Raw genomic sequence first — 21,745 nt, 5'->3', positions numbered from 1 at the left:
CTGAATTAGTTACATGTTGCAAAATAATTATTTATGCTTTGGGGCCATATCTTGTTTGACTTGCTTTATTTGTCCTCTCTCTCTCTCTCCCCCTCTCACACTCACTCTCAAAATTTTCTTATTTAACCCTATATCATATGCTCTTATATGCCAGAACTTGTTGAATATGTCAGATCAATGACATCTATTGGAGTAAGTTCATTGCCATTTATATTAGTGGAAATTTTTGTAGGTTTTGATTAGATCCTAATTTTCTCCATACTAATAAGTTGTGATGGTAGTATTCATAGATAAAGGAAGGGCTTATTCCTGATAGAAGCACCTCATTATCAAACTATCTGAAAAATTCATCTTGTTTGAGATTTAAAATGTCACGTCTACATGGCTTGGGTGCATGCATTATACTTTCTGTTTTCTATATTTCCACAGTACATGTTTGTGATTATTCTTAATAATTCTACAGTATGCTACTATGCTGTTTAGTCATGTCACAGTATTCCAAATTTTCTGCAAAAGGAAACTGAATTTATTAGCATTTTTCATTTTGCTATATGTTTGGCTTCAGGAAGTTCTAATTTCATGCATTTATACTTTGTTCATGGTTTCTTCTGCATGCAGGAAGCAGAATTGTCAACCCTTGAAGCAAAAGCTAGATCAAAGCAGGGAAATGTAGGCATAAAATACATTCCTTTAGTTAACATTGCAAATGATAATTTTTTGGAAAAAAAGATTCCTACGCGCCTCTGGTAGGAACTTTTCCTACACGCACTGCCACGTTACAGCTGATGTGGCTATTCTAATTGTTGGATAGAGAGGTCATGGTCTGGGTTAGCCACATGTCAAATTTCAGAGTCCAATTCCTTCAAATGACCCATATGTGTTGCATTGCCTTATTTCTTTTCTTAATCAACCCCCCTTTTCTCTCTTCTACCATTTATCTTTTTCTTTGACAGATCCATGTAGCCGACCCCATTTAGATGGGAAAAGTCTTGAGTTGTTTGTTTGTTTGTTTTGCTTTCCATCCCATATATTGGCATCCATCCACATATGCGTACTCCAACAACTACTGTGCACTCCCCCATAACCTTGGATTTTCAAAGCTTCTTTTTACCACTTGGCAAGCTCCAACAGGGCCGAAACTTGACATGTGAATAGGGAACATTCTACATATCCAAAAAATTTGTCTCTATTTGATCTATCATGTGGCAGTTGTTGCCATTTAAAGTGTGTGTGTAGGAAAGGTTCCTGTGACGGGCGTATGGAGCAAGAATTCTTCAACTTTTTATCTAATTTTTCCTTCTATTTCTTGGAAGATAATGTTTCATATTGCCGTTGTCTATCTATTATTTTTGATTTTGTATGTATTATACAAATTATTTTATAGTCTATAATTTCCCTTATTGAAGGAGCTAAAAGAAAGGTAGGCCTAAAATGACCATAGAAGAAGTGGTGAGGAAGGACATGTATAGCTTAGGATTGAAATGTTCCTGGTTGCTTTCTCATTGAATCGGTCTCCCTGGCAGCCTAACAACTGCCATCATTTTTGGATCAGCAGACTACTAATTTTCTTGTATGGATTTGAATAGAACTGATTGGAAAAATAAGATCCATGTAGCTGACCCCATTTAGTTGGGATAAGCTGAGTTGTTGTTGTAATTTCTCTTGTGATTCTAAAGGTCTTCACAGATTATTGATTGTTCCTTTATAGATATACTACGATATATATGTTACCTCCCCTGTTTTGATGTAATATTAATTTGATTCAGATTGAAGGAACTAAAAACCTAGGGGCAGACCTAAAATGATCTCAAGATAAGTGGTGAGGAAAGATATGCATAGCTTAGGCCTTGTGTCAAGTATGACGTCAAATAGAGTTGACTAGAGGGCAAGGATCCATGTAGCCAACCCCATTTGGTTGGGATAAGGCTGAGTTGTTGTTGTTGTAGAGTAACGATGTGTAAAGAAATGCAACAAATGTACAAAAAAATGATGTGAAGTTGGAAATTCATTATTTATTTCCTATAGAAAATAATTTTTCTTGTGGATTAATTGAACCTTTCATTGTAAGTGGTGAAGTTAAAAGATGAGATTATGAATTTCTTCCTTTTCTCTACAATGGTACCCATTCTCAAGTGTGTAATTGAATTGATTGCCTACTTTTGCAACATGGTAAAGAACTTAATATTCTTCATCCTCTTTTTGAACCGATCAACCATGGATTCTGTATGCCACATATCTCCTATGCAGACATCTTAGATTCCTTTTTTGTTTTAGACCTGCAGGGTTCTTTCGCCCTAGGTTGTTATTATAAGTTGTTCGGGTATATTGTACTTATACTAATGTTGTTGCTTTTTTTTTTTTTTTGAATAAAAAAAAAATTTATGGGAAGGGGTTTGCTGCCTGACTGTGTGGCTTCACTCCAACACGGGGGGCCAGTGGGAATGGTGCTCACATGTGCATCCAAGGGGAGGGTGGGTGGTTAGTTCACAGCCCCATGTGAGAGGGGCAGGACGACGCTTCCGGGGCAGTGTTTCTTTTTCCCATATATATATACATTTATATCTTGCTGTTGATTGGGTTTGGTAACTCTCTATTTGATAAGCTCTTTTGTCTCCATGGTTTTCTCTCTACTTCTTCCTTCTCACTCTCTTCTTTTTTTTTTTTTTTTTTAATATCTTTCTTCTCCTTCTGATTATTAGCTATTGTTGATCTGACATAGTTAATGTTACACCCAAGGTTCAAAATTTCGGGCTTTGACCTTGGTTGAAACTGGGTTGAAACCTAAATTTCGGTCAAAATTTCCGAAACCTGGTCGAAACCGGATTTTTTTTGGGCTAGTTCTAGAAATTTGGCTCAAAATTTCTGAAACTTAGAAATCTCGGGGTAGGTCGAAACCATCGAAATTTGTGAAACTTGGGTCGAAATTTCCAAAACCTAGAACTATGGTTACACCCTCCGATAGCTCCATTGTATCAGTTTGAGGCTATATTTACAGAAAATCAAGGACATAATTTATTAGAATGTAAGAGTATGGTGGCATGGGCAAAAATCGATTGAGCATTTAAGCTTGACAGCAATGGCCGGTACTGGAATCGACTTTTTATAGTTAGGAAGAATGTCATGGATATCACTTTTCTGTGCAGGTTATGGTATCTATGTTGAGTGTACATGAATAAAATGGTTACAGAATTAACAACAATGTTTTTGAGTTTTCCTTTCTTTAGAAGTGCTTATCCTGTCTCTCAGCTTATTTTAAAGTGCTGCTGAAACTGATTAAAGTAAAAATTCACTTTATGTCTTCCCCCTTCCCGAATTTTTTTTGCTCTCTTCCTTTTTTTTCCTGACATTTCCTTATTCAATTGCACTAGATTCAGTGTTATTCTAAAATCAGTTTACTTTTGAAGGAACAGTCTCTGTATTTTGTAATTTTGACAAATGTTTTTATAACCATGAATTCTTTTCCCCATTGCAATGAATTAGTAGTCTTGACTCTTGATGGAATGAGTTGGAAGCCTCAGCATTTGATGACCCAGTTGGTCTTTCATTCTTTTGCAGCCACCTGTTGGAAATTCATGGTTGGGTTCTCTAATTTCTACCGTAATTGGAAATCTCAAGATTTCCATCAATAATGTTCATATCAGATATGAGGATTCCATCAGGTGAGTTGGTGGCCAAAAGTTTGTATGTACCTATTTCTAATAGGTGCTTTCTGTATCTCATTTTGCATGTGTTGTTATTCTTTTTCATCTATTATTTGTCAACTTTCCTGGTTAAGTTTATGTGCTTGTTCTTTTTGCAGTAATCCGGGACATCCATTTTCTTCAGGAATCACTTTAGCAAAACTTGCCGCTGTTACAATGGATGAGCAGGGTAATGAAACCTTTGATACCAGTGGTGCGTTGGATAAATTGCGAAAGGTGAGATGTTTCTGTTTATATTGAACCTCTACTTCTTTGGTAGTGGTAATAGAGTGAAACTAGTTTTGGAATGCCTTAAAATTTTTATTGATGTGGAAACATAGTGGCTAAAAGGGATCTCCAGGGGAAAATATGGAGTACAAACTGAGAGAAAGAGGAGCATAATGCCATTATGAGTCACGTATACATGGACGAAATCCCATCAAGAGAGCTTGGCTGCTAGTATGAAAACTCTATTACTATTCCACTCCTATTAAGATCAGATGGAAGCTTTCAATTTGCAAAGGATCTTACACTACTCAGATTTTTTTTTTTTTTGGGTGAATAATAAATGCAGTAAAAAGAAGGGGAGGGAAATACAGCCCCAATAGGGGAGATTACAAACCCAATAGGGGTGACAAAAGCCCAAAAAAGACTACAACCAAGACCCAATGGGCTTGAAGACTCCAAACATGTCCATTAAATCGCAAATGCCCACATGGGCAAAGAACACACTCAAAGCCCACATAAGAGACAAGAACCAAGAAGCCCAAAGCGAGAGGGGCAACCAAGACAATTCCAAGTAGGGTTCCACCAAACCCTACCCAACTTGTCTCCACACTTCATCTTCCAGCCGTCAAAGAGGATCGGAGCGCCGCCAGCAGGAAGGCAGCCATGGTGGCAGGATGCTGGCCTTGCGGAGTAATGTAGAAATAGGATTGACAAGTCAACCTAGTCCCAATGTTGCAGGATACTCTCAGAGAACATCAGATCAAATACCAGAATAGTTCAAAACAAATTAATAACAAGGATGAGATAAGATCTGAGATTAAGAATATCAATCTCAGATTATAGCGTTTCAAAAATCAGAATAGAAGAAGATAATAAAGGGACTAATGGAATGATGAATTTGGATTGAAAGATGAGCCTAACACTCGACCAAAAGATGGAGATAATCAGGTGGTTGGAAGCCCTTGAATCAGGGATGGATTGGGGAACAAGAAAGAGAGTTTTAGAACTGGAAAATAAAAAGTATTGCAGATCAGTAGTGTGGTTTACCTGGGATGAACTGAGATGAAATTTGATACCGTGGAGCTCTTGAAAACGGTAATAGAGAAGATAATAAAGTAAAAGTGGACCTCTCGGGCTTCTCACTGCAGAGAGTCAATTGGATCAAACACCAATTCCTCCAGCCTTGATTAAACACAAGACAATTCTTCATGGAGAAGACAATAACAGTAGCCATTAATTTGCTTATCAAAATCATTCTTCCTTTAGGAGCCTCCTTCTCTTTATTTATAATGTTGATGGGGGAGGGAATTACAAAATAGAAGGTTTCCTCAAAAAGGAAACCAAATATATATTCTCATAATACAATAATTACTAAAAACTGAAATTAGAAATTAACTGAAATTAGAAACTAGTTGAAAAAGTAAACTAACTACTAATGACTTGACTCAACTAATAACTTGACTCCTAAGGAAACAAATATAACTCAAATCAAACCCAACTAAAAAGGAAACTAATGAAAAGGAAACAAACTGGTAATCCCGTATGCAACATTAAAGCTCCTCTTTTAGGCCCATAAAAGTGGCCCATTACACTCCAAACCACACGGACTGAAGGCCCAACACATATACAATCCAACCCTAGACTTATTCCTAATAAAACAAGCCTAGTTTGGTGAATAATCTACATCACGGAGGCTGTGGCCAAGCTAGAGAAGTTGACCTAGCGAAGGTGACAGTCGTGGCAGAGAGGCACCAGCCTTGCAAAGGGAAACAGCAAGGCAACTATCAGCTGAGTATTGCTGACAGCCTTGCGGCTGCTGACCATGCTATTGGCTGGCCAAGAGGGTGCCGGTGGCGCGAATGATTCGATTTGGGAGGAGAGGGAGAAACCCAGCAAATCAGACAATGATCCAGATCTGGGCTGCGGCTTGGTCAGCAGCTTGGTTGGCGGCAAGTTACACCCGAACTAAACAGCAGCTCAAGGATGAGGCTGTACACCCAGAGAGCGCTGGCAGAGCCAACGAAGGTCTGGGAGGAGCTGGTGAACTCGCCGAACAAGATCCAGATCTGATTGACGACTTTTCCGGTGGCACAATGTTACTCTAGAAACTGAGCTGCAGCTCAGAGTCTCACCAGATCAGAGGCTTGACGGTAGAAAGAAGCAAAAGGGAGTCAGCAAGGGGTAGATCGTGAGCTCCCTTAGTGTGAGACAAAAGAGGAGGAAGAAGGGAAAGGGGGATAGGGAGACGGAAAGAAAAGAAAGGGAGTGGAGGAGGAAGAAGAGAGAGGAGGGAGAGAGGGAGAGGATGAGAGAAGGAGAAGGAAGGGTGAGAGAGGGTGGAGGGGAGCAGCTCAGCCTCAGAGCCAGGCTGCTCCCAGCGGCAGCAGAAAAAAGGTACTTTCTGAGAATGAATTGATCCATCTTCTATTCAGTTATCTACTAATAAATGATTCACCCTAGAAAGTAGGAAAAAGGACTTTATACTAGGAGCTAAAGTTTCCCGAACTAGTAGTTTGCTAAATCTGGGCAGGGTGAAGTGTCTTATTTTGAGCTATTTGCTATTTTATGCCCCCTCTTTTTTTTCCCTTTTTTGGGGTGGGGGTGGGGGTGGGGGGAGAAGTATTTTATTACGACTTTTCCGGCGGCACAATGTTACTCTAGAAACTGAGCTGCAGCTCAGAGTCTCACCAGATCATAGGCTTGACAGTAGAAAGAAGCAAAAGGGAGTCGGGCAAGGGGTGGATTGTGAGCTCCCATTGTGTGAGACAAAAGAGGAGGAAGAAGGGAAAGGGGGATGGAGAAGTATTTTATTACGACTTTTCCGGCGGCACAATGTTACTCTAGAAACTGAGCTGCAGCTCAGAGTCTCACCAGATCATAGGCTTGACAGTAGAAAGAAGCAAAAGGGAGTCGGGCAAGGGGTGGATTGTGAGCTCCCATTGTGTGAGACAAAAGAGGAGGAAGAAGGGAAAGGGGGATGAGGAGATGGAAAGAAAAGAAAGGGAGTGGAGGAGGAAGAAGAGACAGGAGGGAGAGAGGGAGGGGATGAGAAAAGGAGAAGGAAGGGTGAGAGAGAGGGGGAGGGGAGCAGCTCAGCCTCACAGCCAGGCTGTGCTCCCAGCGGTGGCCGTAAAAATGTACTTTCTGAGAATAAATTGATCCATCTTCTATTCGGTTATCTACTAATTAATGATTCACTTTAGAAAGTAAGAAAAAAGGACTTTATACTTGGAGCTAAAGATTTCCCGAACTAGTAGTCTGCTAAATTTGGGCAGGGTGAAGTGTCTTATTTTGAGCTATTTGCTATTTTATGCCCCCTCTTTTTTTCCCTTTTTTTTGGGGGGGGGGGGGTTGGGGGAGAAGTATTTTATTACACAAAATAACACGATTGATTACCAAAATACAAAATCCTTTTTTCAAACAACCAAAATACCCATCTCAAAGATGACTATTACTAATTTACACAAAACAGTTACCACTATGCATATGAAGAGCATTGCTTATACCACTTGGACAAGCCTACCATTCATAATCGATGGGAAAAAAGACCTACTAATTGGAAGGAAAAAAAAGGTGGAGATTTGGTGGTGGGGCTGAGACCCGATCCAAGGGTTTCATGTCAGTGACGGCACCGGTGAGCAGCCATGGGCCCATGACACAATGCTCTGTCAGCCTAATTCCCTTGAGAATTATGATCCATTTGTTTCCTTCTAATTCAAGCAACTCTAGCCCCTTTCTCCACCAACCCCACTGCCACCAATCATCCCCTTCCCTATCTGCCTCAGCCAATTGTTCCATTCGCTTTCCTCTCTTTCTATACAGTGGGCTTAGTACATCAATGTTCGGCTGATGAAAGGTGTTGTTAATGTCTCGATTTTGCCAGTGGAATAGAGGCTTTAGCAGTGCTCTCTTTTCTTTTTTTATCAGAGACATCTCTCTCTCTCTCTCTCTCTCTCTCTCTCTCTCTCTCATTCATCTGAAAGTGAGAGAGAATAACAAGGCAAGTTCCCAGTCAACTGAAAGAAAATAGAAAATAAGTACATATTTTCATTCTACCTCTAATTTTTGCTCCTCTTCCTATTGATCGTGACCCGCTCACCTAGCTTGCCTCACTACCTACCCCTTAAATCTAACAATGCATAGATAAACAAAAGGATTAAGCCCTCTCTGAAGTCTGATCTGAATGGCAAAATCAGAGAGCTCCACACACCAATTTTCCTCGAATCAATAGAGTTTGCATTGAGAGGAGAACCAAATCACAAAGAAATGGAAGGAGAACAGGAAACCCTACGTTGCATACGCTTTATTTGGTTCTGTTTTTACTGGTAATGACAAGTTATGGGCACCATTGACTTCCCTGTTTTGTCCCTTGTTGAGATGTATCTTGACTATTTAGAGAGTTACAAGGAGTGAATCCATTGTCCCTCCCTTACATGAGGGAAAAATGGTCCAAGAAATACATGGATTGTCCCATACACAAGGCAGTGATTAAAAAGGGCGTACCCAGTGCATGAGGCTCCTGCCACTGCAGGGTCTGGCGAGGGGTCATAATGCACGCAGCCTTACCCCCGCTTTGCGGAAAGGCTGTTTCCAGACTTGAACCCGCGACTACTAGGTCGCAGTGGAGTAACCTTACTGTTGCCCCGAGGTCCACCCTCTACACAAGGCAGTGATTGTTTTGGTAATAGGCATGTTTGGATTGGGATATTTTGGTCGTATTGGAAGAGGCTGCATATTTTGGTAACCAATCTTACCATCTTGTGTAAGCTGGTAATTCCCCCCCTTCCTTTTTGTGGAAAGCATTGGGGGGGGGGGTGAGAATGTGGGAGCTTTCTGGCCCTTGAAATGGACATATTCCCGACTTGTCAGATGATTTATATTTTATGCATGATCCTATACTGGACACAAAAGACTTCTACTGGATACTACAGTAGCTAGGTCTTTTTTTTTTTTGTGAATTAAAAATTAATTACCAAAAGGAGGAGATACAAGGAGTCTTGTTCCCAGATGGATGGTGTTTAGTCTGTGTAAATGTTTTTCTTGTGTTTCAAGGGGCATAGACATGGAAACATAGTTGCCATGGCACCAAGGTCAGCCAAGTCAGTGGCCAGCTGCTGTGAAGCGTAGGCTACTGGCCACTGACTTGGCTCACTTTGGTGCCGTACTGCCATGACAACTCTGTTACCATTTCTATACCCTTCGAAACACAATAGTTAGGCAGGGCCAAGGTGCTAAGGCAAGTGCCATAGTATCCTTCTTCCTATAAGGGTAAAAACAATATCATAGAAACCTATAATGAAATGTGCTTAAGATTCATAACATGTGAGGGGCCCAATACTCATTTTTAGGGTTGCGGCACCTTTACACATGCTGCCACTGGTTGCCTTTGGGTGTTGAGGCCTGCCTTGTTGCCTAGGTGATGTGGCAATGCAAAGCCTTAACCCTAATTACAGAAATTAGTGTTTAATGCCTAGGGCTGAAAGGAGTGGATTGCTTAAGGTTATGGATTACAAGTTAGAAAGCAAGTTTTGCTATCAGAATCTGAAAAAGAAATGGAACTAGAAACAGTGAAGTTTGGTTGTTCAGCGGTTCGGGCAGAGTTAGGTCAAGTTTGGAGATTTTGGACATCTCACTAACAGGGATTTAGAATTGGCTGAAACAGGGATTGCGTGATCTGGTAGGGTGGATGATTAGAAGGCTGAAGTCAGATAGAAATCTCAGAACTCCAGCAGGGTGCAGTGGGTAAAGTTAAGCGTGCAGCCAGAATGGGGAAGGGTGAGAGATGGACATGGTTAGGATTACGGAGTTAGGTTCTAATTGTAAGTTTGAGTGAGGTTGGTATGTAGGTATGTTGGTTAAAATATTGTCACAAATAGAACAGGTTTAAATGGATTATGTGAAGTTGCAGGTTGATGGAAAAGGTCACAAAAGACAAAACAGGGCAGCTACAGGTTACTAGAAAATCTAAGTAAACAGACCTGGTTGTTAGGATTTGTTTCTGATCTCTGAGGCAGAAGTGGAGCAGAATTTGAATAGCAGCACATTGGAAGAACAGCCCCCCCCTTCCGTGGCCTTGGGGAATCTACCCAAAATACCTGGCAGAATCCTCTCCAACACTCACTTTGTACCCACATAGAAGCTGGCAGCAAACAGTAATTTTATTGATCAAAACTATGTCTTACAATGTGGGGAGGTGGATCCCATTTTATAGACTAAAGGATAGTTGGCTGGAATCAAAGGAAAATCTTTCCCAAAACAAAAAATAGCAGCTTTCTAGAACTAAACTAGAAACCAGATCACAGTCTATTAGCTACAACTGAGTACCTAGCAGACTTCTAGAAACTATAACAGAAATAGAAACATAAGAAAACAAAAATGGAAGCTAGGATTCTAAGATTTGGGGCTGCTGCTGGCTGCTAGAATCTTGTAGAAGCTTCTTGAAAAGGTGCTGGATAGCTGGTAGATTAGGGATTCTTAGCCCTCTTCTTCCTGTTGAATGCATCAAGGTGGCTTCAAGGCACCTTGACAACTGCATAGTAATGTCATAATAAAAGAAGAAATTAATTCCTGTTGTACCTTTGGACACAATTTATATTTGATAATATGATTTCCTTGGTCAACAATTCTGTTCTGCATAGCTACCTTTTTTGCATCAATATTTTTAATATTTCCAGGTTACTTAGACTGAAGTGTGCATTTAATCTTGCTTTAGTCTTTGCAACTTGAGAGGCTAGCTGTTTATCATGACTCGAACAATTCTCCCTGGAAGATTGATAAGAAATGGGAAGATCTTAGTCCGGAGGAATGGATTGAGGTATGTCTTAGTGTTTGAAATTAATGTTCTTTGCCCTGATTTATGCGAGAGTAGTGGTAAGTTGAACCGTCATATGATATATCTTGCTGTTTTTGTAGATATTTGGAGATGGTATTAAGGAACCTTCATCTGATCCTGGAATGGTTTCTATTTGGGCTTGTAATCGCAAATACTTGGTCTCACCTATCAATGGAGTTCTTAAATATTATCGTCTTGGAAATCAAGAAAGAAAGGAACCAGAAATTCCTTTGGAGAAGGCATCACTTGTTGTCAGCGATGTTTCTTTAATGATTACAGAGGTTATTTTCAATTAGTTTGCATTTGAATTAAATTTTTGTATGTGTATCGTATGAAATTTATTTATTGATCCCAAAACTTGCAGGCCCAGTATCGTGATGTTATAAAACTTATGGAAGTCATATCGAGATATAGGACACATGTTGATGTATCTCACTTGAGACCCTTTGTGTCAGTTTTGGAGGATCCTCATGTTTGGTGGCGTTATGCTGCTCAGGCCAGTCTGCAGCGGAAAAAAATGTGGTAATATCAATAGCTATAAACAGCAAAATCATATGAGAAATGAGTTGGGAAAAGAATTTGTTGAGTTGAATTATATATGAGAGATGAAAGATGTGTACATTTTCTACTTTCATTCTCTTGGGAAAATTAGTGTTCTGATGGAGTGTGTTGGTAAACTGGTGTAATTAGAAGCCTTCAAAATATAATAAATTCTCTTTGCCTAAAGCATGGTTTAAGATCTTGGAGAGATCGAGATCTTGCTAATATCTCATTTTTTTCAAAAAGGCGAGACGAGATGCATGATGAGGTATAAATTGTACAAAAACTTGATCGAGATCTCGCCAAGCTCTTGTCAAATCTCGCCTCTCTCTCTCTATATATATTATACTTTTTTGAAGAAAAAACACTAAGGACCAAGGATTTTGGTGCTTTTGCTTGAGGATCTCCATTCCTACACTCATTGAAGTGGAAAGAGTAGAGAATATTACCTCCTCATCCACATTGGATTCGCTTTTCTTCTCAAGAACCATTTTAGATTAAAAATCTTCCCAAACCCATGTTTTTTTTGGAAACATCATCAATACTAGTTGGTTTATTTTGGTTTTTTTATATGTGATGCATATTACACTGATCTATGGATTCATCGAAGGAAATATATATATATATATATTTTAAATTTTCCTGTTTAAATAAATGATGCATGTAACATTGACCTTATGTTGTTATGCGGCTTATCTTGTGTCATTTCAAATTTTCAATATATATGAATATGACTCATTAGTCATCAATGTTAATTGTTATACAATTAAGTAATTGTCTATGATGTTTTTTAATTTCTTATGATTATGTTTTGTCATGTGTTGATTGTGGAATAGAGCATACTAGCCTAGGGTTTGAAGAGTCAGACTACTTACATAGGGTACGAAGTCAAAGTACCATTATAAGTTTGATTTAAAAAAAACTGACGTTTCTGATATGCTTAGAAGGCCTGAAATAGGGTAAATACCAAGTTTCAAGGGCTACAAAGACCAAATGGCCACTGAGACCAACCACCAAGTTGATTGGGAAAAATTACATGATCTCGGCGAGATCTCACTAGATCTCTCTTTTTTTGGATTAGCGAGATGGGGGGCAAGAGCGAGATCGTAAACCTTGGCCTAAAGATGGCAGTCTTATGTTAATACGAGCTGTCTCTTAGTTATCAAGAAATGCATACCGCTTGGGGTTGGCTACCCAAATCCTGTTTGGTCATTCTAAAGGTTGAACAGTGAATTTTTAAGGCCCGGGTTTGAAAGTTTTTGCTACAGGTCTTAAGCTCAGCTGGTACCATTTTTCATCCCTCCCCCCAAATGTGGGCCTCAGATCATCAGATAAAAAATATAGGTGGAGTTACATTAATTATTCAAAGAAGTAGTTCTGAAACTTTTCTTTGTTGCAGCTTCTTATCTAAAACTTGTAAGTAACATATTTCGCTTTTAGATTTAATGCAGGATTGATCTTGCATTGGTCTGAATGGATCATGGATGTCTGAAAGTGCCAAAGGCATTTTAACATTATGTCTAATAACTATTATCTCGCCTTTTTTGGTTTCAGTTGTCAATTCTCCTGGGACAGAATTCAGCACCTTTGTCAACTTCGTCGCCATTATATTCAACTATATGCTGCTTCACTACAACTGTCAAACGTTGATAACTCTGAAATGAGGGATGTTGAGAAAGATCTGGATTCTAAAGTAATCCTTTTATGGAGGTATTCAGATCTAGTTTTGACTCATTGTGCTTTTTTTGGAACTCTAAATCAAACATGATCAAGTGAGACTTCTGTTTCCTGTTGTAAGTTGTTTTGTATTTATGATAATTTATTATTCAATTTGAGTATGTAATTTTCAGGTTACTTGCACATGCTAAGGTTGAATCTGTAAGATCAAAACAAGCAGCACAAAGAAGAGGCCAAATGAAAAGAAGCTGGTTTTCTTTTAGATGGTTGGTGGGAGCTCAGTGACTTTATTTTTGAACTGGCAATTACCTTTTTCATAGTTGAGTAGTAATTGGTGATTGCTGACTTCTTGTCACCCATTTAATTAGATGAGCCTGATTTATTTGCCTTTGCTTCCCAGGGGTACTTCTTCTGAAGATACCTCTGATGAAAATTGTCCAGAGGGATCACAGTTGATGGAGGAAAGGCTTACTAAAGAAGAATGGCAGGCAATTAATAAAATACTGAGCTACCAACCGGATGAAGAGTTGGCTTTCCATTCAGGAAAGGATATACAGAATATCATGCGGTTTTTGGTGAATGTCTCTATTGGTCAGGCGGCTGCACGTATCATTGATATCAATCAGACAGAGATTCTTTGTGGTAGATTTGAAGAACTTCATGTCACCACAAAGGTTTATAGTCAAAGCACCCATTTTGACGTGTCGTTGAGATTCTATGGCTTATCTTCTCCTGAAGGTTCACTTGCACAGGTTGGTTTGCCTGCTAAACACCATAGTGTTTGTTCTTTGTTCTGCTTTGTTTGGTGCTCTGGATATCATGTTGCTCTGAATGTTAAATGAGCTAAATTGCAGAGTTTTAGCAGTGGGAAGAAGGTGAATGCTTTAACTGCAAGTTTTGTGCATTCACCAGTTGGGGAGAATGTAAACTGGCTTCTTTCGGCAGCAATTTCTCCATGCCATGTTACGGTGCTTTTTCTTTAACTTTGACCTGTTTTTAGTTTATTAATGTATTACTTATTGGATTATCTATTAGACTTTTCCTTGATCAAACATTCCTGAATGCAAATCTGGTTTTATTGGATGTAAGTCCTGTTGTGTTTTGAGTACTTCATGTTCTTCATGCCCTTCTATTAAACATCGTTCAAGTGATCTAAGCCTGAATGGTTTATAGTGCCAAACTATAATTTTTGGGCCATCTGATTTGAGGATGAAATACAATTACTACTGTTAAGTTATTTGTATTTTCTCTCCGTAGGGATGTTGTATACACCTGTCAGTAGGGGTAGTTTGGGGCATGGTTATTTATGTTTTAGTTAAGGGTATTATTGCCCTAGTTTATACTATTAGGGGTAGATTTATCAATGCATTATTTTTACTTCAGATATAATAGTACATGCTCTTGGTAGGGAGGTATTTTTACCTAGCTGTGAATTTTGTTTTTCTCCATCGATCTCCTCTCTTCTTCCTTCCTTTATCTATTTTTTGTTTGCATGATCTAATACTGCTATTGGTGGTTATGGATTTGCGCCTCAGTACTCAGAAGCGTAGGAGGAGGGAGCCTATATACCCTAAGATAAAGTGGTGGAAATTAAAAGGAGAGTCCCTAAATGCATTTACTGATAATGTGGTCAAACAAGGGAAGTGGGACTTTGAGGGAGACACTGATGAGATGTGGAACAAGCTGATGACTTGTATTAAGAGGGTTATAAAAGATTTGCTAGGGGAAGTGAAGGGTTGTTGTTCGGCACCTAGAGAGACTTGGTGGTGGGATGATGAGCTCCAAGCTGCCATTAAAATTAAGAAAGACTGTTTTAGGACTTGGCAAAGGACTAAAGTAACTGAGGATAAGAAGAGCTATTACGAAGATAGAAACGAAACAAGGAAGACTGTGGGAATAGCTAGGGCGAAGAAATATGAGGATCTGTATATCAACCTAAATACAAAAGGAGAAAAAACGATATATAAGAGAGCTAGGATGAGAGAAACGAAGAGTAGAGATTTCGACCAGGTGAGATGTGTTAAATGTGATGATGGAAGATTGTTGGTAAGGATGAGGACATTGTGAAGAAATGTAATGATAATATTTGTACCTACTAAATGGAGACAGTTCGAGTAGACATGACCAATATATTTGCATTACTTAACAAATATCACATGTCATAGATATGTCCAAAAGGTCAGTGTGGAGGAAGTTAAAGAAGCCTTAAGAAAGATGAAAGTTGGCAAGACATCAGACCTAGATGAAATCCCAATTGAAATGTGGAAAACCTCTTGTGGGGTTATAGATGAGCTAACTAAGAGTATTCAAGTCGAAGTCCCATGGTGTATGCTCTTCACTGATAATATTGTCTTGGTGGATGAGACTAAATCAGGGATTAACACTGAGCTAGAATTATGGAGATCAACTTTGGAAACATGAGTCTTCAAGATTAGTAGAACGAAGGCGGAGTATATGATGTGTAATTTTTTAGTAACACTATGATGGATAATGACATGGTGAGAATTGAGGAAAGAGAGGTACCTCAAATGGACTCCTTTATATATCTGGGATTAATTATAAATAAAGATGGGGATATAGAGGATGATGTTTCACAGAGAATTAAAATGGGATGGATGAACTGGAGATGTGCAATTGGAGTATTGTGTGACTGACGTATCCCTTTAAAGCACGAAGGAAAGTTTTGTAGGACTATTGTACGATTGGCAAATGATGTATGGAACGGAATATTGGATAGTCAAGAAGTGTCATATTACGAAGCTTTGTGTAGCAGAAATGAGGATGTAAGATGGATGTGTGGAAAAGCTGAAAATAATAAAATAAGGAATGAACGTATTAGAGCTGATCTAGGAGTTGCCCCAATCAATGACAAGCTTCGAGAAAGTCGTTTGAGATGGTATGGTTAAGTTCAACGAAGGCTTAGTGATGCCCCAGTAAAGAGTAGTGATACGATGTTGATTGATGGAGTGAAAAGAGTTAGGGGCAGGCCTCAAATGACCATAGGAGAAGTTGTGAGAAATGACATGCATGGTTTGGGTCTTATACCAAGTATGACCTCAGATAGAGCTTATTGGAGAGCGAGAATCTATGTTGCCAATCCCATTAGCAGAGAGTTTCCTGACTTGCTGGGTTGTGCCTCTTTCCTCTTTCATTTGCCTTTTTCGTCAATCTTCATTTTCACTTCTCGTCTCATTGCCACTTCCCCTCAGTTATGAGTGCATTTGCAATCAATAATTTCATCCTCATCTCTGTTTAAAGAGTCCTTTTTGTCTTTTTTTTTTTTTTTTAATTATGATTCACAGCACCTATGCTGTTCTTTGTTTTGTATGAAACTCTAGTTTATGAAACGTGACAAATTGGTTTCTAACCCTAGTTTATGAAACATGACAAATAGGTTTCTAATGCCCATGAAGACTACTACAAGAGTACATGATCCATGCACATGAAGACTGAATATTGCTGCTGACCTCTACAACCTGCCGTTGCTCTTTTTTTTTTTTTTTTTTTTTCCCCCCCTCTTTGAGTGCACCTATCAACCAAGGATATCTCCCCATCTACCTGTCGAGTGCGAGAGATTTTTTTGGGGTCTATTTCTATGCCAAGGGTCTTCCGTTACTCCAAGTATGATGCTGATCATATGAGTAGATTGTTGGTTCTTGCAAAGTTACTGATTCTGAAAGTTTTAAGTTTCTATTTTGGTGCAACTACATATTCTCCACTTCCACCTGTTAGCGTAGTTACTCACTCTGAAAGTTTGAAGTTCTTGTTTTGGTGCAACTACAAATTCTCCATTTCCAGTCTTGGATTGCCCTTATATTGGGATTTTTTTTATCTGCTGCACCCCTACTTAATGTGGGTTTTGGCCTCTTCTGAGGCCCTGATTTGTTGCTAGCAATTTTCTCCTTTGTTGGTGCTTGGTGACTAGTTTATTTTCTCCTCTTACTGGTCATTGGGCTGTTGTCTTAAAGTGGTATATATATAAGGGATTTGTGATTGTGGGGGTTCTCTCTGTTACTGCCATCCATGCAATCTGATTTATTGCTTGGAGTTCCTATTACCTTGTCTTCTGTTGATGACATACCAGTGGCTTTTCGTAAAGGTATTCTTATAATTAGAATCCATGGTTGCCTATTACATTGATAAGTTTGTTTCCATTTCTCACCTTCCATCTTCTTTACATACTTTTGCTTTATCATTATTTTCCCATTCTTTACAATCCACATATCATTAAATGTAGTCTCATCCTCGATGGAAGTCTACTAACCTTTGGTAGATTCAACTTCAGGGAAGGATCTCGTCAAGTGTCGTTAGGTGTACAATATTAGTATAACCCTGATGGTATAATCCGTACAAAGCCCGTTTGGTTGCTAAGAGAATGCACATAGATCTATGGTGGACTATTTTGAGACCTTTTTGCCTGTTGCTAGTCTCAATTCTGTTCATGTGCTTGTCTCCTTAGTTAATTTTTCATTGACCATTGTATCAGTTGGATATCAAGAATGCCTTTTTATATAGTGATTTGCAGTAGGAAGTGTACATGGAATTGCCTCTTGGATATGTTTCTCAGGGTGTGAACGTAGGTAAAATTTGCTGACTTCGTAAGGTGATATATCGATAGAAACAATCATCTAGAGACTGGTTTAACAGGCTTAGCTCTATTGTTACTGTGGGTTCACGTTATTTCTATTCTGTTCACTCAGTATTTGTTCTCACCGGGACTCCAGGGTGATTGTGCTGATTGTATATGTTGATGACATTGTTACATTTGGCAATGATACACTTGGTATTGCTAAAGTGACGTCCTATTTGTAACAACATTTTCCGGTGAAAGACGGCTCTTCTCATGTATTTTCTTGGTATTAAGGTTTTCGTAGGGTGAAAGGGGTTAGTCTCTTCCAAAGAAGATATGTGCTTGATATTTTTCTTGGTATTGACGTTTTCGTAGTATGAAAGGGTTTAGTCTCTCCCAGAGAAGACGTGCTTGATCTTTTGCTGAGGTTGGCACATTGACATCCAAATTTGTTAATATTCTTATGGGTCCACATTAGAAGTTCAGGGCTAATGATGGTGAAGAGCTTGTTGTTAAGCATTGGTATACGAGATTAGTTGGTAAGCTCATTTATCTTATTGTTACCAGGCCAAACATATTAATGTAGAACTAGAATTGACAAGTCAACCTAGTCCCAATGTTGCAGGATACTCTTAGAGAACACCATATCAAATACCAGAATAGTTCAAAACAGATTAATAACAAGGATGAAATCAGATCTGAGATTAAGAATATCGATCTCAGATTATAGCGTTTCAAAAATCAGAATAGAAGCAGATAATAAAAGGACTAATGGAATGATGAATTAGTTCTAGGCAGGTTCTGAAACTTGCTAACAGAATCTGCAATTTTTTGGACAGAACGAGAAAATTATGCTCACTGATCCTCTTTCTCTGGACAAAACTGAGAAAAGAAATTAATTAAATACCTGTAACAGTAGATCAGACCTGGAACACCTTGAGTATGGAAGAAAAGGGAGATAACTAGAAGAGAACCTCTTGGGGTTCATACCACAAAGAGTCAATTGGATCAAACACCAATTTCTTCGGCCTTGATCAAACCACAAGACCACCACTTTGATCACACACAAAGCAAACTCAGAAGAGCAACAACAACATAGCCTTACAAAATAGAAGGTCCTCTAGTTACTAAAACTAGAAATAGAAACTAGGAAATAAAAATACTGGAATTAGAAACTAACTAATGACTGAAATTAGAAACTAATTTACCCCATCAAAACCCAACTGAAAAGGAAACCAATGAAAAAAGAAAACTAACTAGTAATCCCGTACTTAATCTTAAAGCCCCTCTTTTAGACCCATACAAGTGGCCCAATACATTCCAAACCACATGAACTGAAGGCCCAACACATATACAACCTAACCCTAAGCTTATTCCTAATAAAACAATCCTATTTTGGTTATTAATCTGCATCACATATCCTTTGGTTTGGGTGTTATAACCAATTTACAAAATCTCCTAAGAAGGGTCATTGGGAGGTTGCTTGTCGGATTTGAGGTACTGACTTACTGTCAAGTTTGTCTTGAATTCTTGACCCGTTTTGAAGATAGACCTGCTCCGACATATTTTGGTGGTGACCCGAATGGGAAGTTTTCTGAGATATGTGATGCAAGCAGAGGGGTTGGGCCGATAGGTTCGACCCGATCGACCACGACCCGATGGATCAACCTGCGACTTGGAGGAGTATATAATGTACAATGTCTTGTTGAGCAAGTCATTGTAATTTGGGGGTTTTTCGAGCTAGGGTTTCAGGGTGAGTTTTCTTGTTGCTGCTTCGGTGTAATCTCTCTTCTATATTGTGAAATATCTTCTTCGCCTGAGGACGTAGCACACCACACTGGTGTGTGAACCTCGTTAAATCTCTGTGTTGTGCGGATCTGTTGGCTGTTTATTTTCGTTTTTCTTGGTGTTTGCTCTAACAAGTACCTTAAGGGTGCTCTAGGGAAGAGTATCATTTATAGACCTAGTAAACATATTGAGTTGGTTGGCTATTCAGATGCAAATTGGGTTGGTGCTGATAGTAATAGAGTAGGTCAACTACTGGGTTTGCACATTTGTTGGTGGTGTAAATACTCATCTTACAAGTGGTAATCTTGTCACATGGAGGACCAAATAGTAGACATTATGGCAAGATCTAGTGTTGAGGCTGAGCATGGGAATGGCTCATAGTATAGCTGAGTTGGGGAGTGGGGGAGGAAATACAATGCAAGATGCCTAACAAGGCCCAACCAATACAAAGGGGGAAAACCCTAGCCAAGCTCAACACACGAGAAGGAAAAAAGCAAGACCAAAGTAAGCAATTGGATACAAACTCAAAAAAGACCCAAGATGTTAAAGGCCCACCAAGACATTACAAGATGTCGTGACAAAGGGCATATGACTACGGATTTCCATGCTAAGAGGCATAATCTTTTCATTACTAGGCAAGGAGCAGTCCATATAGGGTTGCTTCTTTGGATAAGGATGGTAGCTAATGTCACATCGATGGTAAACACAGGGGGAAGACGAGCCATAGTAGGCTGGGGGATCGGAAGGGGTGGGATGGGAACTGATCTGGGGCGATGAGGATACCAACCCATGGGTCAAGCCGGGGGTAGAAATAGGGGCTAAACATGGATGGGCCAAGATGGAAGGGTTAGAAGAGTCCAAAGGGGAGGAATGCGTCGATGGGTCAAAAGAGTGGAGGAGAGGGTTTGGCAGGCCAGGCATACTAGATTGCCCAGTAGGGTCATCGAGGACAAAATACGGATGGGAGGGTGGGGATGGGATGGGATGGGAAAGTGTAACAGGGGGTCTACCCAAGGATTAAAGTATCGGTATCGGTCGCCGTATCGGTCAGCCAAAATTAAGATACGTATCGGAGGGTATCGTATCGTATCGGAGATACGCTGAAGATACGCTGAAGATAAATGGATAGGAAACACTTTTTTATATAATTTTGCATAAAAAAATAGTTAAAAAAAACTATATATAACATGTATTATGCATAAACACTAAATTGAGAGTATCGCATTAAGAGTCCAAGGTTTGTAATTGTCCCATAAATGTAAAATCCTTGTTCCCAACCTTGATTTCCACTTTAGTTGGAGAGAAAATGGTTGGCAGCAACTTTGGAACAAAAACACCTAAAAAAATTATGTTTTTTCTGAAAAATGACCCATCTTGGCCATTTTATGTCTGTATCGGTACGTATTGTACCGTATCGGTGTGTATCGGTCGATACATATCAATACGCATCGATACATACCGAAACGTACATTTCACTTCGATTTTGAATTTTCCATAGAGTATTGGTACATATCGGTGTGTATCGGCGTGTATCGTATCGTATCGGTGGTGTATCGGTATGTATCTTAGGATACATATCGATACAAAAGGGTTTTAAAAATTCCATGTAGCATATCAGTCCGTATCGTATTGGTAAGGGCTGATACGGTTACATATTGGTAAGTGCCAATATGGATATGTATCGGTAAGGGCCGATACGGACCTATACTTTAAACCCTAATACCTATACATCTTACTAGGGATCTTCATTCCAATTTTGAGGATCATCCGATGCCAGGAACCCTAGTTCTTGAAGGTTGATCAAAAGTGTCGACAGCATATCTCTCAATTCATCTAGCAGAATTTGCTCAATTTTTTATGATTTGTTCCCTCATATAATATCTCTATTCGAACCAAAATCCGGCTCCATCTGAGTTGTGGTTCATGAGTAATCGAAATTTTCTCTATCCAGCCAGAATTTCAGATCCTACCTGGGATTAGGTCTTATGTGTTCTAGTCTTACATCAGAATGGGATGGCCCTCTTACCCCATGACACACCAATGGCCAATTGGAGCCTACAATGTTCCTTTTTTGGGATACTTGCAAAAGTGGAACATCTCCCTACGTTCCTACTCCACATCAACATCTCATTGAACATTTCATATAACTGGGAGGCCAGAATCAAACCCGTTTTTTGGGCTTGAGGGTCATGTTGACTCATCTCAATCCGACTAAAGTTTGATGTTAAGGTCACAATAATGTAATTCAAGTGAAAAAACCATAAATATGATTGAAATAGAGGAAAAATTCAAATAAGAGTGCAAATAATACCCCACCCTGCATTTAAGGTAGAGAGTTTAATTTGTTTGGATGAAACAAGGCCCCAAAAGAGTGTCCTAGAAATTAAAATAAAAATTCAAATAATAATGGCAAATAAATTAATTTCTTTA

The 21,745-nt window shown here is 39.2% G+C and overlaps 1 protein-coding gene across 3 annotated transcripts in view; it reads left to right on the top strand.

Annotated features, from left to right (window-relative positions):
- LOC122090931 overlaps window positions 1–21,745 on the top strand; it is a 158,447-nt gene that overhangs the window by 13,128 nt on the left and 123,574 nt on the right. For 2 of the 3 annotated variants that reach the window (XM_042660709.1, XM_042660707.1), the window contains exons 6-15: window positions 619–669; window positions 3,556–3,659; window positions 3,800–3,917; window positions 10,621–10,722; window positions 10,821–11,021; window positions 11,105–11,262; window positions 12,835–12,990; window positions 13,131–13,223; window positions 13,358–13,709; window positions 13,812–13,925. In XM_042660709.1, coding sequence (XP_042516643.1) covers window positions 619–669; window positions 3,556–3,659; window positions 3,800–3,917; window positions 10,621–10,722; window positions 10,821–11,021; window positions 11,105–11,262; window positions 12,835–12,990; window positions 13,131–13,223; window positions 13,358–13,709; window positions 13,812–13,925 — 1,449 coding nt within the window. The remainder of the gene's footprint in view (window positions 1–618; window positions 670–3,555; window positions 3,660–3,799; window positions 3,918–10,620; window positions 10,723–10,820; window positions 11,022–11,104; window positions 11,263–12,834; window positions 12,991–13,130; window positions 13,224–13,357; window positions 13,710–13,811; window positions 13,926–21,745) is intronic. The other variant, XM_042660708.1, reaches the window with a different exon arrangement.

This window comes from Macadamia integrifolia, chromosome 10 (assembly GCF_013358625.1).
Source record: "Macadamia integrifolia cultivar HAES 741 chromosome 10, SCU_Mint_v3, whole genome shotgun sequence".
In the NCBI taxonomy this organism is placed as follows: domain Eukaryota; kingdom Viridiplantae; phylum Streptophyta; class Magnoliopsida; order Proteales; family Proteaceae; genus Macadamia; species Macadamia integrifolia.
This window is presented reverse-complemented; position numbering and strand designations above follow the sequence as displayed.